Here is an 18,412-nt window from a genome sequence, read left to right as displayed (position 1 = left end):
CCATAATGCAGGATAAGCATGTGGATGCTGACCTGCCTAAATCTGCTGATGTGGACCCCCATTTACATCTCGTGCACCCCAAATTTTTTTTCTTGCTGACATGGACCCCAGAAAGTCAAAATCGACCCCTGGGGTCCATATAAACCACTTTCAGAACCTCTGCTTTAGGCCCCCTCCACACAGCAGACCTGGATTCCGTGTGTGGTCTGCTGTGTACCTGCTTAATTTCCTTTTCATCTCCACAGCGGATGGTCCGCACGCTCGCCATCGGACAAGCGCAGAACAGATTTTTTTTTTAAACTCCTGATTTTGCAGAGGCATCAGTTAGCGATGACACGGAATCCGCAACCTTTCCCCAATGTCAATTGCAGAAGGGCCCCGGATCAGACAGCCTCCATTGACTTCAATGGAAGCCGTCCGCGCAAAAATGGAGCATGCTGCAAGTTTTCCTCTGCTTGCGGAAACTGCAATTGGGGCGGTGGGGTATATAACCAGCAGTTCTTCATCTCTGCCACTCCTCCGATCTGCCAGTCTTGGGTCCTATTTTCATCAGTCCAGGACGGCTGCAGCAATGGCCTAACTACTTAATGCACGCCGCGTACAGCTCTCTGATTGGCCATATTGATCACATGAGCAGCTCTGCCCAATAACAGAACAGGTATAGTGCATTAGTAGTCACATATTACCAATGCACTATGGGGATTAAGTAGTCTGAAGATTGCGTTCGTCATATTGGATGGCTGAAAAATAGGACCTAAAAAAAAGTGGATTTGAGGGGCAGCAGTGAAGAACGACTGCAGGTCATATACCCCACGCCCCTCTGTCCTGAAACTAGACGTTCGCTTTAAGTGATGAACATCGCTATGCAACTGCCATAATGTGTTAATATACCCCCAAAAATAAAGTCCACAAGTTAAGATAAAACAAGCGCTCGTCATTATCAGAAGGCGCTTTGACTCAAAGTAGCAAGAACCGCTGAGATCTGGGTCAGCGGTATTCCTCATTCGTATGGACACTGAACAGAAGGACGTATCTCCCATGGTGAATATTCTATATCTCCCATGTCCCTGCGTCAGAGACCTTCCAGATACGCGTGACACGGTTTATAAGACCGGATCCCTGGCCCCGGTTCACATCCTTCAGCTTACGGTGATACAAAGTATCTTCTGGGCTCTGACTGTTACAGTGTAGCATCTATTATGGTGGGCAGCTTTATACTAAAGTCTGAACCAGGTCTACAAGTCACGATATTACACAATAGGCTTAAGACTATTTACGAGCCAAACATAAGACGTAGATAATTGCGACACAAACTGCAAGAGTGATAAGTAATCTGTCACCGAGGCTTCATGTGACTAAGTGCTGGGAAACAAAGCAGCCAGTCATGGTGGGGAGCATGGCCTGACCTCGGAGCGGTCACAAGACTATTGTGTAATGACAGCCAAGACCTGGCAGTAATGAGATATCCCACGGGCTGACATCTACACGAGACCTAACAGCTCGACGAGATTACGGCTTAATGGGAATGTATCTCCTAGATTACACGGACTCCGCAGGACCAGAAAGAGATACATTTTACGAATGGTTTTTTATATTCTGATTGCGGATTATCTATTGGCGGCACATGACTATAGGGGCGGCCATCTTGGCTAAACTGCAGTTAACAGCATTTAAAGAGATGCTTCACAGCAGCCTAATGGGCCATAGATGCAATGGACAGGACGGGACGCATAGACTTCTTTATGAGAGTATTATGGGCATGCTCTGTGACCTATGCAGAGGGGGAGGAGGTGAGCTGTGAGCATGAGCTATAGACATCTATAGGAGTGTTGAGAGAGTGTGCAGGGAGGGAAGAAGGTGAGATGTGACATCACATATTGATTGGAGAGTGTTGTGGACATGCTCTATGACTTGAGCAGTGAGAGGGGAGGAGGTGAGCTGTGGCCACCACCTAAAGACATCTATAGGAGAGTGTTGTGTATGCAGGGAGAGGATGAGGGGAGATGTGACATCACATATTAAATTATAATTGGAGAGTGTTGTGGCTATGCCCTGTGACTTGAGCAGGGAGGGGGAAGAGGTGAGCTGTGGCTATCAGAGCTATGGAATCAATAAGCCAATTCTCTGACTCCGCCTCCTTCATATAGGTCTCATGTTTTTTAAGTGATTAATTTACTGCCTGTGATGAGAATAGAATGAGGCTGTGAGAAGGCTGTTAGAAGGCTTGGAGTTCTTTAAGAGGAGCCGATATCGTTTGAACGAGTGAGTAACATCACAGCCAGCCCGTTCGCTCTCATTCAGCCCGTTTAGACAGGCAGATACATCATTGGCTCATTCAAATGAGAATCATCCAGTCATTTACATTCGTTGCACTCGTGAATGAGAGAGACTGAATGAGCGCTGTTTGAACTGAATGAAGCGAACGAGACAATGATGATCTTTACACCTGCATAAAATAAACAATGAGCGAAAAGCAAACGCCAATCATTCGGCGTTCAGCGGTCGGCTCGCGATTACACTGAATTATCGTTCGCTTTCGCTCATTTAAACAATTTTCTGAACGATAACCGCTCTGCCTAAATGCACGTTTGGTGGTCAGCGTGACGGCTGCAGGATTTTAGGATCCCTTTAATATACTGTAGATAGTGACATGGATTATAAACAAAAAACATCAAGAATTCTTAAAAATGTAACAAAAATCTGTTTAACATAAACACAAAAAGAACCGAACCAATATGAAGGACCCCCTCGTATCGGGTTCTGACTGCTGCGGTGCAAATGGGCTGTCAAACTTGGATTCAATCCCTTTCTTTGCCTACCATAGATCCCAAAGAGATTGTGTGCGGAAGGGTTTTTCAGGCTGCTGTTCGCTGTACGAACAACTGCTGCGTTTTTTCAGGGCCGCCATGATGGACCGAGGGCGGCCATATAACAGGCAAGTACAGCCTAGGTTTTCACTGAATACTAGAGATGAGTGAGCGTACTCGGATAAGCACTACTCGCTCGAGTAATTGGCTTTATCCGAGTATCGCTGTGCTCGGGTCTAAAGATTCGGGTGCCGCTGCGGCTGACAGGTGAGTCGCAGCGGGGAGCAGGGGAGAGCGGGCGGGAGAGAGGGAGAGAAAGATCTCCCCTCCGTTCCTCCCCGCTCTCCCCTGCAGCTCCCCGCTCCGTGCCGGCACCCGAATCTTTAGACCCGAGCACAGCGATACTCGGATATAGCCAATTACTCGAGCGAGTAGTGCTTATCCGAGTACGCTCGCTCATCTCTACTGAATACCTTTCGCTGCTCATTAGATTCTTTTTCCCCTATAGCCTCTTTACTATTGACTATGATAGTGAAAACACAGAAGAATCATGCAAGTGGAAAATGCCGAATAACCCTAAGACGCATGCATTTCCCCCCACAGGTAGCGTCGGCATTACGGGTCTATGATTTGTGTGTCATGTATGAAATTGTAAAATAATTCTGACATATTGACAGGGGAAATACATGATTGGTGGTGACAAAGCCTCCCAGCCATGATATGTGGAAGAACCAGACAGCAAGTGTTCAGTGTGCCTGCAGCGCCTCCGCTGGGGAAGAGAAGCATTAAGAAAATTCCATTACAAGTGGGTTGTCCGTATAATACATGAACACAACCGCGTACTCCAAACAAGAAACGCTCTGGGTAGCGGCTCTCACCTCTGGATTAGGGGGTGCTGAACCGTCGTCTGGTAATTCTCTAATAGCGGGTTTCAAAATAGTTTTCTTAAACTCATCAAGAGCTTTAAAAAGTGTTGTACCAGAATGAGTTTTTATGACGTGTCCTTAGAATGGGTGATAAAAGTCACTGCATAGAACTGACCACCGAGACCGTGCCAATCCTGAGAACAGGAGCCCACTCCTCCTCATTGTGGGCTCATTGCATCCCCCGCAGGGAGAAGGAGACTGAATGGGGCGGCAGTCATACATGTGCGGTGCGGCTCCAGTCATCGTCCATGGGACTACCGGAGATAGTCGGGCGCTTGTACTCTGCTACTTCCATCAGCTCTACTGATATGAGCGGTGCGGCACCTTGCATACGCGACTGTCACACCATGAGGTGCAGCGAGGAGGAGAGGGGAGCATGGGACCCCCACCGAGCAGACTTTTATCACCTATCCTATGGAAAGTATAGGCAATAAAAGCAAATTTTGGTACAACCCCTTTAAGTTGTGTCACTTTTTGCAATTATAAAAAAAAACAGAAGTCATATTCTAGATGAGGAAAACATATCTAGTCCAAAATATAGAAGTCCCAGACTGGGAGATTTATTTAGGGTGGTTTCATATCTGCACTGGGGATTCTGCTTTCCTGCTCTTTTCGGGAAGCAGGTTTGGGGAATCCCCGTGGATGAACAGTTTTGTCTCTGGACAGAACCAAAGAGCGCCGGGGTGGACCCCATTGACTATAATGAGGTCCGCCCACTTTTATATAACATACACATGTATATTACACCCATCTGCTTAATACTTACACAGTTTGTTGCCTTCTTTATCGTAGCCGTGTAGGTAGGTGGCTCCAACATCAAAACACCAGCGGGGTATAACAGATTCACTCAGATCTGGGGGAAAAAAAGCAAAAGTGATCAACTAGGCAGAAAGAACACGTGCATTACCCTAAATGACAGGTCTCTGGATTTCTCTACCCTGTGGTGCTAAAGCAGCCGTCTTCCACCACCTATGGTGTGTGATGTTGTGATGGACACTTACAGATGAAGTCTATGGAGGAGGCAATAATGTTACACTTTAGGTACCTACACGAGGGTCTGATATCCGCTATAATGCAGCCATCGCTTGTTGTAAACTCATTATTGTGGTGCGGAGGCTAAACGCCGACAAGGGGAAGCGGTAAATTTGGCTTCTTCAGTCTGCAGAGTCGCTATATAGTGAGATTTTAGCCCGTTACCCAACTGTAACCATCGGCGGGGACCAGTCCTGTTCCGCAAGCATCGGCGGGGACCAGCCCTGTCCGGCAAGCATCGGCGGGGACCAGCCCTGTCCGGCAAGCATCGGCGGGGACCAGCCCTGTCCCGCAAGCATCGGCGGGGACCAGCCCTGTCCCGCAAGCATCGGCGGGGACCAGCCCTGTCCGGCAAGCATCGGCGGGGACCAGCCCTGTTCCGCAAGCATCGGCGGGGACCAGCCCTGTTCCGCAAACATCGGCGGGGGACCAGTCCTGTTCCGCAAACATCGGCGGGGGACCAGTCCTGTTCCGCAAACATCGGCGGGGGACCAGTCCTGTTCCGCAAACATCGGCGGGGGACCAGTCCTGTTCCGCAAACATCGGCGGGGGACCAGTCCTGTTCCGCAAACATCGGCGGGGGACCAGTCCTGTTCCGCAAACATCGGCGGGGGACCAGTCCTGTTCCGCAAACATCGGCGGGGGACCAGTCCTGTTCCGCAAACATCGGCGGGGGACCAGTCCTGTTCCGCAAACATCGGCGGGGGACCAGTCCTGTTCCGCAAACATCGGCGGGGGACCAGTCCTGTTCCGCAAACATCGGCGGGGGACCAGCCCTGTTCCGCAAACATCGGCGGGGGACCAGCCCTGTTCCGCAAGCATCGGCGGGGACCAGCCCTGTTCCGCAAGCATCGGCGGGGACCAGCCCTGTTCCGCAAGCATCGGCGGGGACCAGCCCTGTTCCGCAAGCATCGGCGGGGACCAGTCCTGTTCCGCAAGCATCGGCGGGGACCAGTCCTGTTCCGCAAGCATCGGTGGGGACCAGTCCTGTTCCGCAAGCATCGGCGAGGCATGGATAGGACTCTACAGAGACGACTGCACAAATCACACTCCCAAGCGTTTTGAGGAACCGGGAATTTAAGGGGCTTATCTCATCAAGAACGGAGCTGGCAACTTGGCTGAACGTCACAAGTCCAAGTTCAGAAATCCCCCTTAGTGATCACCGAGGGAGGATGCAGGATGAAAACCTGCATGAGAAAAGTCAGCCTGACCAACTGATTTCATCTGGACTATATTCCGTGCATCGGGGCCTCTCAACTTTTTCCTGACAGATAATGTTGGGGGGACGGAAGTTTCAGGCACGTTTAATCCCAACGCGTAACCCTTTTGTTTTCAGGGGAGAAGATTATTTTTGCACGGACCCCTTCCGGACATGGATGCCTGTAAAGGAGTAACAAAACGTCTACAAGCTGCTGGCTCCGGCACTCGATACATTCTTCCGTGATACAAAGTGTACCTTGTTAGACGGGCCGAGCAGATCCTCATCAGCCGGATTCCTGAACTTGGCAGTAATCCGCACTAATCTGCAGTAATCCGCACACATACCTGCAGCAGGAATGTCAGTTGGAGAAACTCCAATAAAACAATTAAAAAACATCGCCGCCACGCTGAAAACATCCTGGAGAGTCCGGCATCTCGTCCGCTTCATTAGCAAGCTGTAATCATCTGGTTTTAGATGGGCGAAGAGTACAGAATAAGACATGTATAGGCCTCCAACGCCAATAGTTCGCTTACTGGGAAGAACTTTGTTAAAAAAAAAAAACTCTCTTGATAAGACGGGGTGCTGCATACGTCCCCACCCATCCCCCCATTTAATGCTCCTAAAGCGACCCTCTGGTTCTGGAGAAACAAAGATGGCGGCACCTCTGACCACCTGATGTACACTATATATCAGTATGTATCATTAGTCTAAGACACTGACTAACCATCGCTGCCCACATGAGTGGTATGTAGTGACTTAGGGTAGGCTTCGGCACCCAACAGTCATCCCAGTGATGATCAGCAGCGATCATTGCTCAGTGGTTGGAGGTAGAGCGGGCAAACGTGCCTGTGAGCTTGGCTCCATCGGGCGCACTGGGGCGTATGTGGAGCTTTGAAAGTTTATGAGAAGTTTTGCTTTTACATAAATGGCCGCATGTAGAAAGTGAGGAAGTGTGAGCTTCAGTCAGTCAAAGCGAGCCTCCACTTTAACCCTTTGCAATCCAGTTTTGATTCAGGTTTTCCTAGGGGGCTCTCTCTTTCTGCCATTATACAATGGCGCTATCTGCTGGCTAGAGCCAGTACTGCAGTATGGGACATGCTGGAGAGGCCCCCCAACAACAGAGTGGCCAGTAATATACAGTGAGAACACCCTGCCGGACGTCTTCCGACATCGGAGATGTATAGCCTTCAATCAGAATGTCTTCAGACATCAGACAATGGATTGGAAAGGGTTAAGGTTGTCCCAGACCTGGAGGGATAGAACCTGCAGTTGTTCTTCTCTGTTGTCCGTCCGATCCGCTGGTTCCAGGTCCCATTTTCAGTCGTCCAAGATGGCCGACACAATCTTCAGACTATCCAATCCCCACAGTGCACTATACTTGCTCTCTGATTGGCCAGAGCTACACAGCTGATCAGCATTGGCCAATCATAGAGCAGAGCACATTGTAGATTAGGTAGTTAGAAAACTGCCCCGACTATTTTGGACATCCGAAAACGGGGACCAGAACCGGCAGATTAGAGGGGCGGCAGACAAGAACTGCAGGTAATAGACCTTCCCAATCCTCCCCTTCTGTCCCGGGTCAGAATGTTGTCCTTAAACCAGACAGTCACTTTAAAGGGATTGTGGCACTTAGATTATTTTCTTTACTAATGAAGTATTTTCCATTTTTCTAATCTGTTTTTATCCTCCAATTGTAGATTTTTTCCCTAAAATTCTATTTTGTGTATATAATTATGGGGCGATCATCTTGCCTGAGCAGCCATTAGTAGCATTCAGTAGCCACATGGAGTACTATGGATATGCTCTGTAACATATGCAGAGAGGGGGTAGAGGTAAGCTGTGCCCATCACCTGCAGACCTCTATGGGAGAGAGAGAGTTATCAGCATGCTTAATAATCTGTGCAGGGAGGGGTAGGAGAGGAGTTATGTCCACCTACAGACGTCTATGGGAGAGTGTTGTGGGCACACCTGTGCAGGAAGGAGGAGGGGGAGGAGGTGAGCTGTGACACCACCTATTGTGGATCCTGTGTCATCTATATATAGCTGTCACCTTCAATTACTATCCTGTGATGAAATTACATAAAATTGGAAAAAGCCAAAAAACGCACATTATATATATCATTTTTTTATAAAACAAAATCCTGAACCAATATTATCCGAAAAACCTTTTATGATGAGAAGGGAAGTTTACTAAGCAAGGATATCTAGAGGTTATGGAAATGACTAATGTAACAACGCAGAGGTAATATCCCGGCCGGTGAGAATGAAGCATGTGTGTTTAATGATTAATGTCAGCAGGGAGTTCGGCTCTCCGGTGAATCGTGAAGCGCAGGAGGCACAAATCACAAAACTTTAATGTTACATCCGCGCCATTGTCTCCTTACTGTCTACTAAAATATTGAATTTCCAGTCCAGGCGTGACGCACGTCGGTTTGTTGGAGATGAAATCTGACTTTACATTCCCCATAAATCAGGTGTGATAAAGTGTAACAAGACTGCTAAGTTCTAGGCGCCCCTAGGAGAGGCATGAAACGGGCAATTAATGATCAATATTGGGTACTTAAGCACTAGAGACACTATATAAACCCTGTATATAGCTCTCCAGCTATATTGTATATCTAAGAACTAAGACTCTATATGCCTACCCGTATCACATCTTGTATCCAAGCTAGAGGCGGTACCACAAGGTACTGGAGCCTCCATGCCCGCCTGTATCACATCTTGTATCCAAGCTAGAGGCGGTACCACAAAGTACTGGAGCCTCCATGCCCACTCGTATCAGATCTTGTATCCAAGCTAGAGGCGGTACAACAGGGTACTAGAGCCATCGTACCCTCCATATCACATCTTGTATCTGAGCTAGAGGCGATATAACAAGGTACTAGAGACTTCATACTCTCATCTTGTATCAAAGCTAGAGCCGGTACAACAGGGTACTAGAGCCTTCATGCCCGCCTGTATCACATCTTGTATACAAGCTAGAGGTGGTACAACAGGGTACTAGAGCCTCCATGCCCCCCGTATCACATCTTGTATACAAGCTAGAGACGGTACAACAGGGTACTGGAGCCTCCATGCCTGCCCGTATCACATCTTGTATCTAAGCTAGAGGCGGTACAACAGGGTACTAGAGCCTTCATGTCCGCCCGAACCAATCTTGTATACAAACTAGAGGTGGTACAACAGGGTACTAGAGCCTCCATACCCGCCTGTATCACATCTTGTATCCAAGCTAGAGGTGGTACAACAGGGTACTGGAGCCTCCATGCCCACCCGTATCACATCTTGTATCCAAGCTAGAGGCGGTACAACAGTGTACTAGAGCCTCCATACCCCCCGTATCACATCTTGTATACAAGCTAGAGGAGGTACAACAGGGTACTAGAGCCTCCATGCCTACCCGTATCACATCTTGTATCTAAGCTAGAGGCGGTACAACAGGGTACTAGAGCCTTCATGTCCGCCCGAACCAATCTTGTATACAAACTAGAGGTGGTACAACAGGGTACTAGAGCCTCCATACCCACCGTATCACATCTTGTATACAAGCTATAGGCGTTACAACAGGGTACTAGAGCCTCCATGCCCCCCGTATCACATCTTGTATCTAAGCTAGAGGCGGTACAACAGGGTACTAGAGCCTACATGCCCCCCCCCCCGTATCACATCTTATATCTAAGCTAGAGGTGGTACAACAGGGTACTAGAGCCTCCATACCCACCGTATCATATCTTGTATACAAGCTAGAGCCGGTACAACAGGGTACTAGAGCCTCCATGCCCCCCGTATCACATCTTGTATCTAAGCTAGAGGCAGTACAACAGGGTACTAGAGCCTCCATGCCCCCTGTATCACATCTTGAATCTAAGCTAGAGGCGGTACAACAGGGTACTAGAGCCTCCATGCCCCCCTGTATCACATCTTGAATCTAAGCTAAGGGTGGTACAACAGGGTACTAGAGCCTCCATGCCCCCTGTATCACATCTTGAATCTAAGCTAAGGGCGGTACAACAGGGTACTAGAGCCTCCCTACAAGGCGTCAGTTTTCTGCAATAAATGACCCTTTTGCTCGGATATTGTAATCACTTATATCAGCGTTATAATCACAGAGAAAGTTCTATCCCTCCGACAACTTCTAGGGGAGGGACTGGTGGTGACAAGGAGTGTATAAGCACTAGAGACACTATATAGATTCTGTATATCCCAAACTATACGATCTGCTCCTCTGTGCCGTCCTGCAGCCGTACCTTTACAGCATAAGAAAAAAAAAAAAGAGCAACAACACAAAGAAGTTCCCACTGGGAGCCGCTCGGTGATTCATTTATTATATAGCTCCCCCAGTATATATCAGTGGTGCTCCCTTGGTTCGTTCTGTCCTCCTCGGAGGGTCATGTGACCTCCCTTTTGCCCAGCTCAGTTAAACTGTTAAAGCGCCATCTCTAGTGCAGTGTCTGGGTTTGGTATTGCAGAGCTCTCCCACTCATTTCAAGAAGTAGAAATCCAGAAATGGCTCTGGCATTCTTTCCTCGGATGGTCATGTGATCGCAATATGGCGCATAGTTACATGATGAATAAAAAAGAAAAGACAATTCACCGGAGTGGGCATTTAATGCCCATTGACTGTGGATATGGCCATCTTACCATTCAGCGCAGTATACACCACCACTTATAGTAGCTTACCGTTGATATTTATGTCTTTTCTCCACCTGAAGCTTTCATCAATCATCTTCAAGGCCTCCTCCACCACGCTGTGCCTCCACAGCAGATAGCTCTCCACCCAGGCATCGTCCTTCTGTAGCCTCTCCAGATCACGGGAATCATACTTCGTTGTACTGTCTGGAAGGGAAAGGCATTGCTGATGGATGATGCAAGGCAGTCTATGAGGCGCATGTATGACGATGCAGAGAAGTCGTCCGCAGGGGCCGTATACATTCATTTTGTGTTCCCAATACAAATGAGAAAATCAGAGCGATGATCTGACCGGTTGCGGCCCGGCTGAGCGTGGAGGTTTATGGCAGAGTCGGGAGAACACGCGTTTGGCTGACTACCTGCCATGCAAGCTGAATACTGGAACGATTTCTACAAGACTGCTTCTGGGCGCCATATTAGTAGAGACGAGCGAGCACGCTCGGATAAGCCAGTTACTCGAGCGAGCCTCGCTCTTCTCGAGTAACTGCATTCTTGTCCGAGCATGCTCGGGGGGGGGAAGCGGCGGGGGGTAGAGACAGAGAGATCTCTCCCACTCTCTTCCCCGCTACCCCCCCCCTTTCCCCGAGCACGCTCCGACAAGAAGAGCGAGGCTCGCTCGAGTAGCTGGCTTGTCCGAGCCTGCTCGCTCATCTCTACATATTACATATCGCAACGGAGCAACATGCAGCCCTGTGGAAGAGGCATGAACATTTAGTTTGGCGTTTATTTCCTGCCGGCATAAAAATCATTGTTGGCTCGCTCACTTAATCCTCATGTCCTCGGGCGGATTTGAATTGCGGAATCTGCCCGGGACACCCACACGAACGATCCGAAATTCAAGCAGCTCATAGGGATGCATGGGCATCCACAGCTTAATTAAAGCATGTGGATTTATTTTGCGGACCCTCTGGTCCGGAAAACAAATCACAGCATTCTCCATTTTGCTTCGGTTTCTGCATGGACGGCTTCCATTGAATTTAATTGAAGCCGGCCAATCCGCGGCGCATCTGCAAATGAATTGCGGACGGGCTGCGAATACTGCGGGAAAGCAGGAGCTTAAAAAAAAAAAAATACTGTGTATCTGCGGAGTATCCGCAGTACAGGAGAAAGACGACCCGGACAGGTCCGCAGAAGACCCGCACAGGAAAAAAAAAAGTGTCCTCGGCTGCAGGCAGGGTTGGATCCCGCTGTGGGCTCCCGCAGGCAGAGTCCATCCCACCCGTGGACATGAGGCCTTATACAGCAACCGTGAACGACTGACCGATTTCTCGTGTGAACAAGCCAACGATGTATCTGCCGGCATAAACAGGCCGCGCGAGCGACCTCCGACCCCGTTCATACAATATATGGTCTGGGGTAAACAAAGGCAGGGTAAGGGGAGAGTACGCAGCGACATGACAAGAGGCGCTCATCTACAGACCTGCCGTATATTCCTCGGTGAATCTCCTCCGCGTTTCATGGACTAACTTCTCTTTTTCCTGTAAAACACAACAAATAAAAGTATAAGATAAGAAGGAGAACGACTCGCAGGGTGAGAAAATCACCACGTGCAGAAACTGCTACAATACATGGTGCGAGATACAGAAGAGAAGATCAGCGATACATTGGATACATTGTATCATTCATGCCGACATCCTCTAATCAAAAGGGACTAAAAGGGGGTCCGTCTGGCGGTACCTACTGAGGAAGGGGGGATGGGACAGCGGAGTAAACTGCACTATTCCTCCCCTTTAGAGTATGTAGGTATGCATGATGTTAAATACATACACAGTTTACCCTGTCAGTGATGGATATCTGTTAGGAACACATGTTGGGACCTTTACAGGATGTATACGGTAAATAACTGGCTGCTATGATCGCCCAAGGGTTTGTTCACATGGCGGAACCCAAGGCTGACGTTTCTAAATCCCTCGTAGGATTTCTGATCCGCCCGTGAATTTAGCCTCATCAATGGGTGAAATCAGTGGGAGGAATTCTCAAAGCGTTTCTGAGTGAAGTAGTGACATCTGACCCCTTAACACCGATCCATGTGGAACTTCCAGAAGTGGTTTTCACCGGCGGACAGGCTAAATACTCATGTAATTCTGCAGCAAAATGTGGCAGAGCGGCCGTGGATTCCTGCAGCGGTTTTAGAGGCTGGAATTTGTGCGTTGGATTCCACCCTAACCCTACGGCCGACGGATACATAACATCTAGAGATGAGCGAGCACCCAAATGCTCGGGTCAGTGTTATTCGAGTTTTTCGTAAAATTCGAGAGCTCTACTCGAGTAACGAACCCCATTGACTACAATGGGAGACTCCAGCATTTTTGTATGTGGAACGCCGGGTCCCGAGCTTTTTTTTTTTTTTTTTTTTTTTCCTTGGTCCCTCTCTCCCTTCCCCTTCCTGCCAGACCAAAAATTTTCAAATGGCGCGCGCTGCGTCACGGGGAGGGGCCAAAAGCTGGGGCGGGGTCGAACGCGATTTGATGCTCGTTCGAGTAACGAGCACCATCAAGTACGCTAATACTTGAACGAGCATCAAGCTCGCCAGAGTATGTTCGCTCAACTCTAATAACATCCATCATCCAATGGTATCCATCTAGAGCAGTGGTGGCGAACCTATGGCACGCGTGCCAGAGGCGGCACTCAGAGCCTTCCCAGCTGGCACTCGCTGCCGTCGGCTGCTCACCACATTAGTAAATACTGGCAGGGGTGCCGCAGCTCCCCTGCTGGTATTCACTCAGCAGCGCTGCTAGAAGCGCTGATCCTGGTGCACACTGTGATGTCAGTGAGCAGCCGGGATCCTCCTCCCCCCTCCTCTGACGTCTCCTACTTGGTTTCGCGAGAGCAGGGGAGGGGTGGAGGTGTCCGGCAGCACATCACAATGTGCTCCTGGGATCAGTGGCAAACAGCGCCAAGCAGAGGAGCTGGGGGGGGGGGGGGGGAGGGGGGGGGAGGGGGATTTGGGTCTCAGAGGTGGGGCGCTATTTCTACAGGGGCAATTTTGGGATGTCGCTATTACTACTGGCTACTGTGGGATGTCACTATTACTACAGGGGACACTGTGAAGTGTCACTATTACTACTGAGGACCACTGTGGGGTGTCACGATTACCGCTGGGGGCTGCTATGGGATGTCACTATTACTACTGGGCTGATGTGGGATGTCACTATTACTACTGGGGCCACTGTGGGATGTCACTATTACCACTGAGACCACTGTGTGGTGTCACTATTACTACTGGGGGGCCACTGTGGGATGCCACTATTACCGCTGGGGCCGCTATGTGGGGTCAATATAACCACCAAAGCCGCTCTGGGGGGGTCACTATTAGCGCTGGGGCTGCTCTCGGGGGGGGGGGGGGGGTGTCACCCTTACTGCTGGGGCCGCTCTTGGGGGAGGGTCAATATCACTGCTGGGATATGTTTACACGAAGTGGAAATGCTGTAGAATGTCCTCAGCGGAAATTTCCGTGGCAAATTCCACAGCAATTCCGCATCCAAAAGAAGTCAAAATCTGCACCCGGTCTATTTTGAAACAGTCTTGTCCTTTTAAGAACGACGGAGGTAAAAATCATACGTCGTGATAAGCCCTCCCCCCCCCCCCCACATGTTGGCCCTTTACAATAAATAAGTGGGTTTTGAGTTGTAGTTTGGGCACTCGGTCTCTAAAAGGTTCACCATCACTGATCTAGAGGCTCCGATTGGTCCTCCGACGCAGCTCCGGAATAAAAGGATGGATGAAAAAGTCCGGCACGCGGGACTTTTTCATCTGGTAAAAATGATGGACAGGTGCTGGAACCAAACGGATCGCACTATTCGGTCAATGGCGTCTGTTCGGCGTCTGCTGGGCTCCTTTATATAAAACGCATCAGTTTGACCCGGAGATTCTGTTTTCCTGCTCAGATGTGAATTTAGCCTAAGTTGTGAAAAACTGTTGAAAACTTCATGTTCGATATGTTAAATGGCTACCACTGCTATAGGAGAGGTGTAGCAGCTGGGAGGACTATTCGAGTACCCAACGTGGGGGGGGGGGGGGGGGGTATTTATTTATACAGTGCACAGGGCCACCAGATGGCAGGTGGAGAATAAGCAAGACGGCCTAGATAGGATTCTGTACGGCAGAGCAGGACTTCAGGACTTTGGGACTTTGGGGGGACCGGGCCAAACGTTTGCCTCCAGCAGCCGCTTCTATCTGTTGAGATCTGATAAACCGAAGAACACATGAAAAACAGAAAGCGGTGACAGATATCATGCAGAAGTCAGCTTATGCGAACGCCTGCCAATCGTGTCGGGGGGCATCGCGTCTCTAGAGATCTCTGTTCCTCGGAAGAACCTTGTTTTCAGCACCGGCCCTACAAGTGACCCCCAATAAAGGTTATTCCACGGTGAACCTTGTTTTGCTTGTATTAAATTGCAATCAAAATCATCCCCCCCCCCCCACCACCACCACCCCCTCGTTGTAAATTAGGTTCTTTTGCCAAATTTACTAACTTTCAGCTGTTGGCAAAAAACAAGAACAATTTGAAAAGCTCAAAACAACTAATATAACAAGCGGTTTCTTCAAATTCACCACTAAATGCCACTTCTAATGGCTACTTCAGTCTCAGAATCATTACCCCCTTCATCCCCATGGGCCTCCACTTCGGCAATATTCTTGGGGTTGTGCGCTGCAGCCGCCTTCTTCGCATCCCAAAGATTCTCTTTATGGCTGAAGTCAGGCAACGGTGACGGCCGCTCCAGAGTCTTCTAGGCCTTCTTCTGCAACCGCATTTCAACATTAACTCCATTCTTCTTAATTAATGAATTGTTAATTAATAACCAGCACATATATGACACGTTTCGAGGACACAATCCCTTCCTCAGGAATGGCTGGATAGAGTACTTGCTGTAGTACTAGAGTACTAGTTGTAACACAGGGTTAGTACAGGTGAATATTCCAACTAGTAGTAGTCAACCGGAGAAGAGATCGGGGCTGAGAGAGCGAGTACTCTATCCAGCCATTCTGAGGAAGGGATTGAGTCCTCGAAACGCGTCATTTGTGCTGGCTGTTAATTAAGAAGAACCAGGTCAACCCCTTTGTCTAACTGTGCCTTAACAGTCCGTTATTTTCCTTCTTTTACGATTAGCACTTTCATGCCCCGTTACCCACAAGTGACGGTGATTGGACTGGCAGTATCCTACTAACCATCTCACAAAAGCTACTTTACGATTTGGATAACATCTCCCCACCCTCCCTTCTTATGAAACCGAGCCTTGGTGGACTTTACGATATGCTTGGATCATCGTCCTGTTGGAAGGTCCAGTGATGCCCAAGCTTCATCCTCCTCACAGAAGGCATCATGTTTTCTCCTAGGATTTTCTGATCCTTGATTGAATCCACCTTGCCCTCCATACGCTACAGGTAGCCGCCCAGGGTGCCACCGCCATGCTTCACCGTAGGCTGGGTGCTCCTTTCAGCATGTGCTTCATTCTTCCTGTTTCTTCTGCTTTTGGGGCCAGTGCGGGTCACATCTTGGAGTCTGGCCATGAAGTCCTTTAGTATTTAGTAGGAACCTTAGTCTGGGTCTACAGGGGGCGCAATCATTTGGCGGAGGTTTTGAGAGTGACTTATTCCGCTGCAGCCATCTCTCCTTGTAGAAAGGATAGCGTCCGCAGATGTAACGGCGATACAACCGACATACTGCGGCTTTGAATTCCGCGCAGCATGTCACTTTATTCGCGACTTGTCCGCAGCGGACTGTTCACAGTGTATAAATGAGATTTTTGCTGCTTGGGCTTAACATTGCAGGCAAGTCCGCACGGAAATTCCACCCCGTGTGAGCCCAGCCTTAATATGCAAACAGCCCTCCGTTCCCGCTGACACCCCATCTTGCCGCAGGATCTTCGCAGTCACTGGAGGGTTTGTGACCATCTGCCTCCGCAGGGATCTGGTGACAGCCGGTGACCACTTCCGCTTTCTGCAGCGGCCAGATAGTGCAGCCAGTGTTCTTTTAACCCCTTAATGACCGGCCTATTTTGTGCTTTAAGGACCAAGAAATTTCCATAGTTTCATTGCAAGAGCCATAACTCATTGAGCTACCTGGATGAGGCTTGTGGGACGAGTTATATTTAACAATGGCACCACTCGGGGGTACATATAATGTGTTGTATAACTTACTTTGGGGGGGATTGAAGTTTTGTTGGTACTTGTTTGAGCTTAATGCGACGTTTGCATTGCTAGTTATTGCGTAGGTGAACATATAGGTGAAAATAGCAATGCTAGCTTTATGTGACTTCTGTATGCATCCAATGCCTATGATATCGGCCTGTTAGACTCTGCCGGGGTTATCTCGCCTCCAGCTGTCACGGCAGCCCATGTGTTCACATTGCGGCTGTCGATGGGACACGAGGAGCTCCTCCCGCCGTCAGCCGCTTACAAGCTGCTGTCCATGGTGGCAAGTAAGAAATTAAACTGCCAGGCTCTGAGGCTTCTCTTCTCTCGGCAGTTGCAGCAGGAGCCTGGCTGTTAGTTTCCAGCCAGACCACTGCTTTACAAAGATGGAAGTGCAGGTTTAACCCCTTAATGACACGGCCTATTTTGGCGTTGAGGACCAAGCGATTTTTTGGTATTTTTTCCATCTCCATTTTTCAAAAGCCATAACTTTTTTATTTTTCCGTGGACGCGGCCGTATAAGGGCTTGCTTTTTGCGTGGCGAGCTGTAGTTTTTATCAGTGCCACTTTTGGGTATATAGACTATATCGTAAAACTTTTATTATTTTTTTTTTATAATAACAGGGAGAGAAAACGCATCACTTCTGCCATAGATTTCTTTTTTTTTTTTTACAGCGTTAATCATGCACACTAAATTTTTTCTGCGGGTTGGTACGGTTACAAGGATACCAAAAGTCTTGTATTTTTTTTAGTTTTTACACTTTTTTTGCAATAAAAACCCTTTTTTTTTGGAAATCTTTTTTTTTTCTCTATAGCTGCATTCAAAGTCCTGTAACTTTTTTATTTTTCTATGTACGGAGCTCTATGCGGGCTTATTTTTTGCGAGACCAGCTGTAGTTTTTATTGGTACCATTTTGGGGAATGTACGGCTTTTTTGATCACTTTCATTGCATTTTTTGTGAGGCAAAATGCTAAAAATTAGCATTTTGCCTCTGTTTTTTAGCGGTTTAATGCTTTTTGTCGTACAAAATAAAAAGAGTGTTCAACTTTTTGTACACGTCGTTACGGCCGCGTCAATACCCAATATGTGGGTTTTTAATTTTTTTTATGCTATTAGACAAAGCATAAAAAAATGGGGTTTTTTTTAAAAAAAATTTTTTTTACATTTTTCTTTTTTTTACACTTTTCTTTTCTTTTTTCTTTCACTATTTGAGTCCCTCTGAGGGACTGACCACTGCCCTGATGATCGCTGTGATAAGGCATGGCAGGGCTACTGCTCTGCCATGCCTTATCTTATATACAGCGATCATAGGCAATACAGGATGCCAGTGTCTGTCGTCCTGTTGCCATGGTGACAGGTCAGACTCTCGCGATGACATCGCGAGAGCCGGCCGGAGACACAGAGGGAGCGCGCTGCCTCTGTGAACTCTTTTCCTGCCGCGATCTACTCAGATCGCGGCAGGGAACGGGTTAACAGCGGGGGCTGCATCTCTGATGCCCCCCCGATGTTGCAGTGGGACGCTGGCTGTGACTGACAGCCGGCTCCCGCTGCGGGATAGCGCGAGGTCAATCATGATCTCGCGCTATCCCGATGACGTAGCGGTACGTCATTTTGCGCGAAG

The 18,412-nt window shown here is 48.6% G+C and overlaps 1 protein-coding gene across 1 annotated transcript in view; it reads right to left on the bottom strand.

Annotated features, from left to right (window-relative positions):
• Positions 1 to 18,412, bottom strand: part of MOSPD2 (motile sperm domain containing 2) — a 74,191-nt gene that overhangs the window by 42,792 nt on the left and 12,987 nt on the right. Inside the window, exons 2-4 of the mRNA XM_066599187.1 lie at positions 12,076 to 12,133; positions 10,647 to 10,802; positions 4,500 to 4,586 (exon numbers count right to left, since the gene is read on the bottom strand). Of these exons, the coding sequence (XP_066455284.1) occupies positions 4,500 to 4,586; positions 10,647 to 10,802; positions 12,076 to 12,133 (301 nt within the window). The remainder of the gene's footprint in view (positions 1 to 4,499; positions 4,587 to 10,646; positions 10,803 to 12,075; positions 12,134 to 18,412) is intronic.

This window comes from Eleutherodactylus coqui, chromosome 4 (genome assembly GCF_035609145.1).
Source record: "Eleutherodactylus coqui strain aEleCoq1 chromosome 4, aEleCoq1.hap1, whole genome shotgun sequence".
Lineage (NCBI taxonomy): Eukaryota > Metazoa > Chordata > Amphibia > Anura > Eleutherodactylidae > Eleutherodactylus > Eleutherodactylus coqui.
The sequence above is the reverse complement of the archived record's forward strand: the minus strand, read 5'-3'. Positions and strand labels throughout refer to the sequence as shown.